This window comes from Rhinolophus sinicus, linkage group LG04, assembly GCF_036562045.2.
Source record: "Rhinolophus sinicus isolate RSC01 linkage group LG04, ASM3656204v1, whole genome shotgun sequence".
In the NCBI taxonomy this organism is placed as follows: Eukaryota; Metazoa; Chordata; class Mammalia; order Chiroptera; family Rhinolophidae; genus Rhinolophus; species Rhinolophus sinicus.
In genome coordinates this window covers 149,787,864-149,801,356 of record NC_133754.1, presented here as the reverse complement: position 1 = coordinate 149,801,356, position 13,493 = coordinate 149,787,864, and the positions used below count along the sequence as shown (strand labels likewise).

The window sequence follows — 13,493 nt, the reverse complement described above, 5'->3', positions numbered from 1 at the left end:
AGGGAACCCTTGTGCACTGTTAGTGGGACTGCAAATTGGTGCAGCCACTATGGAGGTATTTCAAACATGTGAAAATGGAATGACCTTATGACCCAGCAATTCCACTCCTCGGTATCTAAAACTAGAGAAATCTAAAACTCTAATTTGAAAAAATTTATGCACCCCTATGTTCATTGCAGCACTGTACATAATAGCCGAGACATGGAAACAACTGAAATGCCCATCGGTAGACGACTGGATTAAGAAACTGTGGTACATTTATACAATGGAGTATTACGCAGCCATAAAGAAGAATGAAATCTTATCATTTGCAACAACATGGATGGACCTAGAAAACATTGTTAAGTGAAATAAGCCAGACAGAGAAAGACAAATACCATATGATCCCACTTATATGTGGAATCTAAAGAAAAGAATAAATGAATGAACTAATCAGAAACAGTTTCAGAGACATAGAAGAAATACTAAGGGTTTCTAGATGGGGGAGGTGGGCATAAGGGGGGAGGTGAGGGGATTAGAAAGCACAATCGGTAACAAGATGGCCACGGGGATTTGAAAGTCAATTTGGGGAATGTAATCAATAATGTTGTAAAGATTTTGTAAGTATCAATGGACACTTGTCTCATTAGGGAGACCACTTCAGGGATGATGTAGATGCCTGATCACTGCACTGTACGCCTGAAGCTGAAGCTGAATAATGAATGCCAACTACAATTTTATATATATTTATATAGTTACAAGAAGCGGAGTACAGCATTAGGAATAGAGACAGTGGAAATGTAATGGCTGTGTGCGATGTCAGAGGGGTAATAGATTTGGGAAGGGGTGTTATCACTGTGTGAGGGCTATAAATGATAAATACTTATTAAAACAAACAAACAAACAAAAAACTGAAAGACCAGCATTCTAGGACACCCCTCTGCCCTGGGCAAAAATGAGATGGTCGGTCAGCTTTGTCAGAACGTAGCCTGCTATTACTAGTTAGTAAACAATAGATGTTGCAAAAACAAGTGAATTTAAAATAAAGAAAGAAAGAAAGAAAGAAAGAAAGAAAGAAAGAAAGAAAGAAAGAAAGAAAGAAAGAAAGAAAGAAAAAATAAAAATCATTTCAGAAAAGCAGTGGATCATGAGACATTCTGCTCTGAAACCATTATAATAATCTAGAATTTAAATGAATGCTAAGTAGTCAAAAAAAAAAAAAGAATCTGCTTTGTGCATCACTAATATGATACTTTTCAAAGGCTATTCACCTAAAATCAATATTCGTTTCAATTTTTACTATCCTAATATTAACCATGGATTTATTATGTATACTTTCTGGACTTGTTGGATGCACAGAATATTAATAAAGCTCAAAGAGAAATAAAAAAAAAAATTCAGAGTCACAGATCTATGATGAAATTTCAGGTCAACTCTTCACTAGCCACTGTGTGACATCAGTAGTTACTTAGCCTCTCTGAACCTTTAAAATGGAGAGAATGCTACCTATACTTCACAGAGAATTAAATAAAATAGCCAATGTCAAGTATGGTATCTACTTCTGCAGGGCACTCTGCAAACTTGCATTGCCTTCCACTTTGGGTGATTCAGAAGCCTGTGATGAGACTTTTGCCTAGAGATCACGCCAATAAATGCCTTACTAATGGAGATCAATAAGCCAAAATCACGAAGCTTTAAGGAGTCTCCAGGTCTAGATGGGGAAATGGCTGATGTGAGATACACACACACACACACACACACACACACACACACACACTCCTATCAGACTTGACAATAATAAATTCTAAATGGAATCTGAACCTGAAAAAGTGTCCCATGTGACTGCCCCAAAGACCCACCTGTGAATACCTATCAGCAGCTCCATCTCTAAATTCATTTCCAGGGAAAACCCTCCAGTTGTGAAGCATTTGGTTCCAAATGAAACTTAAATTAGAGCATCTCCCTTAACAGACATCTCTATTCTTAGGGCACTGAAGTCAGGCAGGGGACAATGAGTGAGGCTTTTATGAGACATCTGGAGGCAGGAGATGTTAGCGGTATGTGGGAGGGAGCAGGGCCTGTCCTGAGGGTATCACAGGCATAGCCCATTTGGAAATGATGTCATTCTGCTTTGGCATGGAGCTTTGGAATGTGCTCTGTTTATGGAAGAAGTTTACAGAAGACATACCAAGGAAAAGCATTTGTGGGTACACAAAGGATAGGAGCTTGGGCCAAGCTGCAGAGAAGTTTTAGAATCAAATTACAGCAGTTTATGGTTACTTAATGCAAAAATCTACAGACTAGTCCCATTCATCAAAATTCAGCCCATTACTGATTGAGGAGCTCCATGAAGGCTGAAGCATGCACATGGCTCTGAGAGGTGGGCACCAGACAATGAGGGCTTTCTCTTTCTCTGTAGACTACAGAGAAAGACTCAGAACTGGGTTGTAAGAGAAAAGTAGTATGTCAGATTTGCCTAAAGGGAAGGAGGTGGGAAGCTAGGAAGACAACAGATGTAAGGTACTTCTTTGGTCAAATCAATAGATTGGGACGGACACTAGACGTGGGACCTGAGAGAGCGGTACTGAAGACGACTGTGAGGCTTGGACCCCGGGTGACTAGGTACACTGCAGTCCATTAGAAGGTGACAGGGAAGCATAACCGAAGTGTACACACGTCAGGAGGTAAACAGTTTGGTTTTCTTCAACTTGAGGGCATGGGGAACCCAAAGAGCCCATCCAGAAGTTAAGCACTGTGATTCAGGAGGGAAGTCAGGTTAGACAGATCAAGGTCTGGTCATCCACAAAGAAGTGATAGTAGAAGCTAAGGAGAAGAAAGAATAACCCTGGAGCAGAGCACACCATGAGTAGAACAGATGCAGAACCTAAGAGAATGCTTACATTTAAGGAACCTCTAGCAAGAACAGTCAGGGAGGTTGATAACCAGGGAAGAGAGGATAAAGTGGAAAGGGGAGGTGGGGGAGGGGTGGGAGATGAGAGGGGGAGGAGGGAAGATGGTTAATTACATAACAACTTACTAAGAGATTCATTCATTCAACACATATTCCCTGAGTACCCCAGGGTGCCAAGCACCATGCTTGAGGGTACAACAGGACTGAGGATGAACAGAAAGAAAAAACCCACATACCACCTGTTCTCCTGAAGTTACAGCCTACGGGGGAGGGAGGGTAACAGGTGGGAGGAGAAGCAGATTCATTAGTGAGATATTCACATAAATAAATATTTTAAAATGTCAGCTAGCCCATGCTATGAACAGGGTTCGTGCCATGGTTCTCTGGGATTTTGACAGACTGAGAAGGACAGGAAAAATGGCAATGGGGCTGCGATATGAAGAATGGGCATTAACTTCCTGGGTAAAGTAAGAAAGACGGCACGCGGATGAAGAGTACGGCAAACTGAAGGCCAGAGTCAGATAAAATGCTTGTTACCCATTTAATCGGAAAGTGTTTATTAAATGCCTAATACGAGCCAGGTACTATCAGGTGATGTGGACTCAGAGGTGAATAAGAGGCAGAGTCCCTACCCTCCAAAGCATACATCCTACAAGGGAAAACATACAACATATGCAGAATAATAAGTAACTTCAATGGTGGTTAAATGCTGCCTCTCTCTCTCTCTCTCTCTCTCTCTCGCTTTTATTTTCAGATAAACGAGACTAAAGATGCACAGAGAGGCATGAGGTGGCGTATGAGCTGAGACCTGAGGGACCGGGGCCTTGCACATCTGCCAGGGAGAGGAGCAGCAAATGCAAAGGCCTTGAAGCAGACCCATGGGAGAAGGCCCGAGTGCACTGAGGGGAGGACGACCAGCAGAAGAGAGGCAGGGGGCTGGTAAAAGGGCCTTGCAGGTGGTGATGAGGAGAGTGATGTTATTCTGAGTAGAATGGGAAGTCACTGAAGACATTTGTGCAGTGGAGTGACATGATTCAGTTAATGTTTTAAAGGATCATTATGGTTGTGCTGGGTGAAGAGTGGATTGTAGGTAGCAGAATGCAAGAAGGAAAACTAGTCGGGGGGCTAGGGCAGTAATCTAGGGGAGAAGCCCGTGGCTGGGGCTTGGGAGACTGTGAGAGAACTGGGAACAGATCTGCAACTGAAAAAAGTCAATCTGCCTAGCGGAAGGTAGAGGTGGCTATATTGGATGGGACATTCGGATTTCTAAGGTGACACAGTGAGGGATGATGACAAGGTCTTCTTTGTGAGTCTGTAAGAAGATAAAGTTGAGAAGGGCACAGGTTCACTAAAGATGATGTGGTCCAAGTCCCAAGAAAGATCAGATTATTGGAAGGCTGACCTTGTGAACACCAGAGTTACCCAGGGTGATGGCAGGCTCTGAGGGGAGGAAGACCCTAAGCCAGTGTCAAATTTTTAATAAATTGGGGAAATTCCTCCAACAAGGAGAGAACACGTACAGTCCAATGGCATAAACCTGAAAGGTGCTTTCCATGAAAAGGTAGAGGAGTTCAGTTCTAGAAGAGACTGCAGAAGTGGGGGTTAGGGGGAGACAGCCTTTATCACCCCCGCCACTGAGGACTGTGGGTGTGAAACAAATGAAAGGGCATTCCTTAGAGGGCTGCAGGTGGAGGGGTCCCCTCAAGGGAGAGCCAGGTGTCAGCTCAGGCAAGGAGGGGAAATCGGAACGCTTATGGAGAAGGCCGAGATTCTGCGGGATGACGACCAAGAAAAAGGCTAATTGTTCTAGCGATTAAGAGGCTATGAAGACTAAATTTTAAAGGAAGGGAAAGAAAGGTTATTTCAAGTTTAGATGGTGTTATACATTCTTAATGATGATTTACTTGAAAAGACATCCTTTCTCTCCTCTCTATAATCACTAATGGTTTTTAAAGGGCCTAACAGTTAAGAAACCAGACACATAATTTCGTTCGAGGTTTTCCATAGGACATTCTTCAACTCAACCACAACCCCTCTGTGAACACCTACTATGTTCCTGGAACTCCCTTATTAAGAATTTCAAGTGCTTACTTACATTAAGGACATAATGTGGCCCTCTGTTTGCTGCAAGTATCTGTAAGCTACTCAAGACTGGAAAAAGTACAGCTCTAGTACATACTTATTATCAGATTTCAACAAACTCTTTGATGTGTACACAGCAAAAAGGATTGGAGCGAGCAAAGTCAACCTTTCTAGAAATCAAAGAAACCCAGGCATGAATTTGAAGAACTATTCTTTTTCTATCCAATTAAACGCATCAGTAAGTACCTCCTATCCACATACTCTGTTATGTGTCATGCGAAGGATACAAAATCAGGTAAGGCACTGGCCTTGCCCACAAATGGCTTCTTGTGTAGGGAGTGTGATGAGAAACACACAGAAGTGATGATAAGACCAGGTGGAAGATGCAAAGCATAAAGTTCTGTGATGGTTCAAAAAGCTTATACCTCATGAGAGACACGGTACTTGAGATGGATTTTACAGAATGGAAGGATTTCACCGAGGGGGGAAGATGGAAAAATGATTCCAGGGGGTGGGACTAGGAGAGAACAAGGACTCTCTAAAAGAATGAGGTGAAATGATGTGGGTAATTTTTTGATAGGTTTTAATTCAGGGATTCATTTATTCAGCAATGACTCCATAGTCAGAGGTTGGAAAAGCTGGCCTAAGCACATCTGGAAAACACACTCAAACACCTCAATATAATGCTACAAAAGGGAGGGCTTCAAATGCTAGCCTAAGAACTTCACAAACAGAATTTAATGAAGGTATTTTTTCTGTGGGGAGAAGGGGTGGGATATTATTGGGGCAAAGCCATTCACAGAATAAATTTGGTAACAATGAGTATGAGTAATAGGAGGAATAAAAGACAGTTATTTAAATGATCTAGATAAGAGGCAATGGGGTACCTGAACTACCTGAACTAGGCAAAGGAAAGGTTAACATGCCAGATATAGAATTCTGTAGGACTCAACTTACGAGAAGTGAGGAAGGAGCCAATAATAACTGAGTTTCCAATTTCAGGAAAAAAGAAACAACACTAGTAGTTACTGAAAAATGGGCAAATAGGGAGGAAGATGTAGTGTGGGGAAGGATTTTGTGACTTCTATGGAACTGCAATATGAAGTGGAAGTAATATATACTTCAAGATGCCTAGCTGACATGTCCAGCAAATAACTAGAAACACGAGGCTCAAGGGAGAGGGTGCGGGGAAGCCAGAGCAATAGAGTGACCTGCCACATGCGCACGCACACAGAGGTGAAGCTACTAATGCTAAGAGTGGCTCTCTAAGGGAGAGGGTGAGGACAGAGGGAGTTTGAATTTCTGACAGAACTATACTTCAAACAATCAAGGCATCTGCAAATTGTTCTTTTTAAAACATGCACATTGAAGTCACTTTATTTGGCTTATTACCCTTTGTTGAAAATCCAGCTTAAAGAAGGTCGTTGGCCTTTCCTCCTCCATTTTATTTACCCTCTCTAAGAGGCCAAATTCTGTAACACTACCCATGTCTTTCTCATACTTTGCAAAATCTTCTCCAAGTTTTTAATGTCTAACAAGACTGAACTAGATTTTGAGTTCACAATTAAAAGTCGGGTTATCATACTTTTTAAAGTATGATAGAAAATTAAGTTCTAAGTAGCATATGAACCCACTAGTAGCTTAGCCAGTCAAAAAATACTGTTGAGGGTTTTCTTATGTCAAGCTTTGTTCCTATTTTGAATAATCTTGCTTTATAAAAACAAATAGATACAACAGAGAAAGATTTCTGAACTGTGAGCAGCCTAAAACCCATAAACCTGAGGTCTTATGTTATGACTGTATTCATATGCCATAGACTATAATACAATGAGTATCATGATTTTAATCGAATAGTTTCATACTATTTATAGAAGCCTCATTTAAGTAGCAGGTGAGAAAGAAAGTCCAATTTTGGCTTATGTTGAAATTAAACTATGTTGTCATTCCAATTACATATTGAGCGGAACCTTTGCTAATTCACCAGAACAGACAAGAGGGCCCAATGTGAATTATCAAATAAATGTGTTTTATTCATTACTTTGGAACATGCATTTAATTGTAACTTTTGATACTATCTAGCAATTCATTATGTAAAAATAATTAGGACAGAGATGCTCAACTCTTAGGTCTTTCTGGAGCAAGGCAGTTACTTTGTGCGTGCATGGGGTGGGGGAGACCTTACGATGATTTATTATGTTTTATGTTCTAGCACAAAAAATAGTTTTTATGTTGAAATATATGCACAACATAAAGTTTCACAATTCTGTATTTTATAATCTGAAGAATCACATAATCATTATAATCATGTCTTCTGTAAAAATCTATAATGAAAGTATAGCACCTCTATATGCGTAAATTAATGTGAATTTATATGTCTCGATACCCTGTTATATAAAGACATACCAGTAACAGGAACATGGAGTCTAATTTATTCCATCTAATCTTCTTGGGCCATTTCTGCCCCCTACAATACATTCTATTGTATAAGAGGTTGAAAAACTGATAAAACACTGGGGTAAACTGAACAGAAAATAATGCTATAGTTGACTGAATAGCCACCGTGTACTAAACATATAACATATTGTCTTATTTTATCCTCACACCCTCTTGTCAGGAAGTGCCAGCCAGGTTTACAGATAAGCCGACTGAAGCTCACAAAGTTAAGAAACTGCAGAATCACTCTCTTTCTAGTTGTCAACTGGCAGAGTCAGAATCAAACTTGGATCTGTCTCACTCCAAAACCCATACTCTGTGGACCACAACACACTCTCTTTGGGATTCCTGGTGTCATTTGTCAACTGCATTAGGTGTGACTCTATCACTCTCAGAACCAAAAATTCCCAACTATCCTCCAACCTTCCCAAAAGTATCTCAAAATTTTTATAATGCTTAGAGTCAATAGGGGAAAGGAAGGGAGCTCAGCTCAAAGCTCAGAAGAACCAACTGAATCAGACCAGCTGTGATTCTACAGTGGTTCAATTGGCCCAAACTCCCAAACCAAGGCTATCATTGCTTCTTTAAATACACCTAACACACCTTCACCTCTTGTGGCCTCTGGGCAGCAGCTGAGGTGAGAAGCACTACATCATCTGCCTTGGTGGTTATATACAGCTGTGGGTGCAACTGCTGATTAATTGAGGACTATGCAGTACCTGAACATGGGGTGATGTCTCTTCCCTAAAGGAACCCCTCGATCCCCACAGCTTCATATGGAATTCGTAGGTGTTTGAGTTATTTGATTAATCCTTTGATCTTGTTATTTAGTCATTGCTTTAAATAGATCAAACTTTCACCTTTACATACATCGCACTTCTCAGTCCACAAGACTTGTCAGTCAGTAAACAACTATTTGCAGAATACACACAAGTACACACAATTTTATGATAACTGATTATACCTTCAACTCTCAAGGAACTCAAAATGCCTCATTTGCCTTGCCTCCCTATTAATGAGTCAAATATTTACTAAGCAACTTGACTATGGAGCCAGCATTGTGTCTGATCCAACAGGGAAGTTTAGGGTAGTTTGTAGAGAAGGGAGTTACAGAAGGAAGAACAAAGAGTTTGATGCACCAGGTGGAAAGGGAAAGGTCAAGGTCAGGAATGATTAACACTGAGGGGCAGGAAACATGGAGAGAGAAAGAGGGCACACAGGAAACAAAAGGGTAACAACTACGTTTCTGAGTGTATAGTAGAGAATAAACAAACAATGGGAGGTCAGAGAAGGGCAAGATTGGCACATATTTTCTCTCTTTCTGTCTCTCTCTCCCTCCCCCCCTTTCTTTTTTTCATTCAATAGGTATATATTGTGATCAACTATGAACCATTCTAGGCACTGGAGTTAATTCTATAACTGAAAAGCAGAGTTCTTCTGCTCTGCTATCGTGGACCTTATATTCAAGTGGGGAGAGGCAGATAATGGCTAGAGACAAGTATGAGAAAGGCAAGGCACAGAAAAGAACGGTGATGGGAAGAAAGGAAGAGAAGGATGCTACTTCTGATAGGGCTGTTAGGCCAGAACACGTGTAAGGGACATCGTAGCAGAGACCTGAAGTGAGACAGCAGGCCACAGGAAAAGTGTGTAGGAAGAACCAGAAAGAGCAAAAGCCCCAGGGCAGGCAAGCCATTGAGAGAATGGGATTCAGCTGCTACTGAGGGTCCAGTTCGGAAAGCAGAGGGCAGCTGAGAAAGCACTAGAGATTGGGGAAACAGCATGTGTACGGCATGTATAGTGACACACTGGATGCCAATGTAAAGACCAATGAGAATAAAAATCACATTTGACTAATAAGTTGGGAGAATCTGCAGGGATGCTTCCCAAAAGAGAGGAGAGAGGAAGCTAGCTGGGATTTTTAAAGGAAAACCCAGTGTTATTTTACAGTCCACTCTTTGGGAAGATGAGGCCACATAGCAGTGAGAACTGTGCACAGGTAGTAATCAAAAGGTACACTGGACTGAAATGAAGGATGTGGAATGACATATGGTGAGATCAGAATGTATAAGAAGAGGCTGGAACAACGCATGGTTGTGTTTTGCCTTCATGACTCAAGGGGGCTGTGAATACAGGGACTCCAAATATCCGGCTCACAAGACAAGAAGCCACCTTTTCCGGAAACACAACTGAGCATAAAACCACACTTCTTTCTTTTCAGCCTTTGAAGTTTGGTATGTCTTTTCTCAACATGCTCAAATTTTGAGCATCCAGGTTTGCATATAAGAGTTTTTTTTTCAAGGCAAAAGAATTGCCTTGAAAACAGTAACAGACATACAGAGAAAACCTGACTGCTGGAGATGCCTCAGCAATTTACATTTCCATATTAGAAGCTCAAGATTTTAAATTGAAAACACAAAACCCCACCTCATTACCTCTTTACTTAAGAGAAAATAAAAAATGCTTTGCAAGGGAAAAAATGCAAGCCATGGGAACTCCCCCACACTGTCTAGCAGTGCTCAAAGTCTAAAGGGCCAGCAAGGGCCCAGGGCCTGACACAGGTACTCACGGTTTTCCTCCTGGAATGCCTGTCAGGTTTGGAGGTATTGCTGGCACGCGCATGTGATGGTGTGGGTCAAATCCAACCTAAAAATATTTCAAAGCAAAACAATAAAACCAGACACAGTTACATTCATTCATTTCATCCTACTCAATATCTTTTCTAAAACCTGGGAGAATAGATCCTTTAAAAACCGTGTTTCCCCGAAAATAAGACCGGGTCTTGTATTAAGGCTTGCTCCAAAAGACGCATTAGGGTTTATGTTCAGAGGATGTCATCCTGAAAAATCACGCTAGGGCTCATTTTCTGATTAGGTCTTATTTTCGGGGAAATACGGAATTTTAGAAATACATACAGAAGTATTTATTAATGAAATGATACAATGTTTATGATTTAATGGTAACAAAATTGGGAGTGGAGCATACATAAAAAATATACTAATAATTATTCGTGCTCATGATGGAAACAAAGCATTCACTATATTATTATACTATTTGCTGTACTTTTGTAGGGTCACAATTTTTTTACCGGAATAAAGTATAAAGAAGAAATTCCCTCACCTTACAAAAGAAAATGGATCTCAATATAATTACATATAATTTAACTTATAAATACACACCATATAAATAACTCGAATTAACAAACCACATTAAAAGAATATGTATGACAATCCTCCGTGCTCTGAAATAGTTTTATTTTGTAAAAACCCACAAACGTACTACTGGTGATCTTCCGTAGGCGGCGGCGGCAGCGGCAGCAGCTGCCGCTGCACTCATCTGTGGGGAGATGTTGTGCAGCCCTGCGTAGGCAGCTCCAGGGCTGGTCAGCTCTCCATTCATCCCAGTGTGGGGCACTATCCCAAATGGGGTTGGATATGGACAAGGAACTGCCATCGGAGTCCTTAGGCTTGAGGCTACAGACCAAAATGGAAGGAGGAAATCAAAACAAGAACACAGGAAACAATAGTGAAGTAAGGCATTCTTATATACATTTAAAAATGGGATCAGTAGTTTAAATAAGCTTGTTTCAATATTCTCAAAAGTCATTCAAGCCTTCATTGAGGGTCATTCATTCAACCTTATTAAATTGAACACCTACTATGTGCCAGACATGGTAGGTGCCAGGTGCTTGTTTAGGATTAAATAACTTTGCGAAATAGCCATTCAGTGCTGGTTATTAATAAACACTCTTAATGTACTGCACTCTTTAAATTGCTTTTATTTCTTTAAAAACAAGCAACATAAGTATGTAGACAAACTTTTCTCTTACTAACCCAAGGGGTCGACGCCTGGCGGTTTTCCAGGTACAGGCCTCAGTCCAGGAGTGGAATTACTACCAGGGGTGGGTGCATCGGTTCGTGGAGTAGGGGTATTGGACTTTGAAACAGGAGTAGTAGATTTTTCATTCTAACAAGAGATATAATACACTGGCAATTAGAACACGGTTTTAACAATGATGTTGAAAAACACTGGTGTTTAGTAAAAATGATGCTTGACATTTAAAAAGGTAAAGAAAGGAAAAAATGGAAAAGACTCTGTAGCTTAGGCCTTTATTTTCATTAATTAAAGATAGCTGGAAAAAAAAAAGAGTTCCCTGAGACCCCAAAACCAATGTTCAGGAGGACATAAACTGAAGCTGAATTTAGGGTAGAGAAGACCATTTCCAGGACACTGGTTAGTTGGATGGAGGCTGAAATATCATGCATCTTGACTATGACCGCAACTTGCTGGTGGCTTTGATTTAAATAAGACTATGTGGCCTGAGTTGGGCTCCTTGTAGATTGCTCAAGTCACAAAAGACTTCCTGGTTAACAGGTCGTCTTAGAAACGATCCAAGCCTGAATTATCCTACAGATCAGCACAAAGCAGATGCCATTACAACAAGGCCAAAAGGCCAGGAAAAAAGAGAAAAACTTAATCTAACTCTCTGTCAGACATATCCCTCTGATTTGCACACAAACTGACGAATTTTCTTCCCTTAGCTGTGATTCAAAAGGTTATTTAAAAACGGAATTTGTCTTTTTTGTTGCTGTTAATGTTATGTTATGGTATAAGGAAATAACTGGTGAGGAAAAAGGAAGACACATGATACAAAAATGGAATTAACTACAAAGCCACAGAAGAAGGGGTTATAGGGAGATTATCCTGACTTGCAAACAGTTACATTTTGCATTTGTGTGTGAGTCAACGTAGATTTTTATAAATGACAGATTCCTTTTTAGATAGGAAGGGAGAATGATTACAATCATACATAGCATGGTAATTCAAACAAAACTAGCAACTAAATCACATCCAAGCCAAAAACTAAATTTACCATAAACCACAGCTGACAACACCATCTCTGTAACCCAAGTGTGTATTTTTTCATCTTCACTAAGACACATTTCACTCAATTTCCCCACATTCCTCCCCAAGCCTTGCAAAAAGACTCACAAAACAAACATCCATCACTGACAAGTCAGTAAACCCATCTGTTCCAAAAATATTTTTGTCAATTAAACCCAATTACCAAGCCTATACACACACTTGGAAATAAAAGTCCTATAGGAAAATGTAAAAAATACAAAATGAAAAAATAATAGTCAAACCCACCCATCCTAAAACAGGGAACACTAAAAAAGATGGAGAACTGCTTACAAGGCTAAGTTCTTTGGATTTGGAGGAAGGAGTACTGCTGGAGGATGCAATCGAGGCTGGGCTGATCGGAGCATCTTTCTTGAGCAAGCGCGTCTTGTCCAGGCCATTCTCTCGTGGGGAATGTGCTGGGCTCCCTCGAGGGGAAGATGGATCCTACAAAGGAATACCTCAGGTATTAATGTAGCATATGCATTCACAATGCTGAAGTACTTGGGTGTGGACGTTTCTAGCCGAAAGTAGTTAATAGCTTAGAAGTGCAAAATATTCTGGAATAGATAAGACTCACCAAATTGCTAAAGAAAATATTCGGTATTGAGATCAAAGAAAATACTACAAATTTGTAGTATTTATTTAAAATAAAAACAAAAATTACAACTCTACAAATTTGCAAGTCACTTGTCAGTGAGATCTGCAGGCGAACCACAGATGTCTGGTGTGCATTTATGGTTGGTAGTAAAACACACTTGCACATCACAGGAAAAGAATAGCAATTGTAACAAAAGGATTATTCACATGTAAAATCAGTAATACATAAAATTTTCAGGTAAATAAAGCGTGCCGGTCCTTTTAGAAATTAAGAAAACATTGTGGATGCTAATTGTTAGGACACTAGTCATTGTTAGAGCTGGGTAAGAACAGGAAGTTAAATGAGCCATAAACATACCTCATTGGAAACGTCAACCACCAAGTTGTCATCACTCTTCTCACCATCGCTGTCCTGCATCGACAATTGAGAAGTATTATCTCCTCCCCCAGAGGAAAAATAAAAGCCAGATTTACTCTAGATAAGTCCAGACTAATTCCTCACATCTTAGAAAACTGAACTGCATCAGAGTCCTAAACACTGTACAGTGTACTATGCTTTTCAATCCTCATGATGAAGTTCTGAAGTAGG

General features: G+C 40.3%; 1 protein-coding gene across 7 annotated transcripts in view; it reads right to left on the bottom strand.

Annotated features, from left to right (window-relative positions):
• The window catches only part of LOC109449935 (TLE family member 4, transcriptional corepressor), a 143,828-nt gene that overhangs the window by 8,256 nt on the left and 122,079 nt on the right, over positions 1–13,493 (bottom strand). For all 7 annotated transcript variants that reach the window (XM_074330584.1, XM_019736683.2, XM_019736684.2 and 4 more), the window contains 5 exons: positions 13,263–13,316; positions 12,599–12,751; positions 11,236–11,368; positions 10,682–10,875; positions 9,972–10,048 (listed from right to left, as the gene is read on the bottom strand). In XM_074330584.1, the coding sequence (XP_074186685.1) occupies positions 9,972–10,048; positions 10,682–10,875; positions 11,236–11,368; positions 12,599–12,751; positions 13,263–13,316 (611 nt within the window). The remainder of the gene's footprint in view (positions 1–9,971; positions 10,049–10,681; positions 10,876–11,235; positions 11,369–12,598; positions 12,752–13,262; positions 13,317–13,493) is intronic.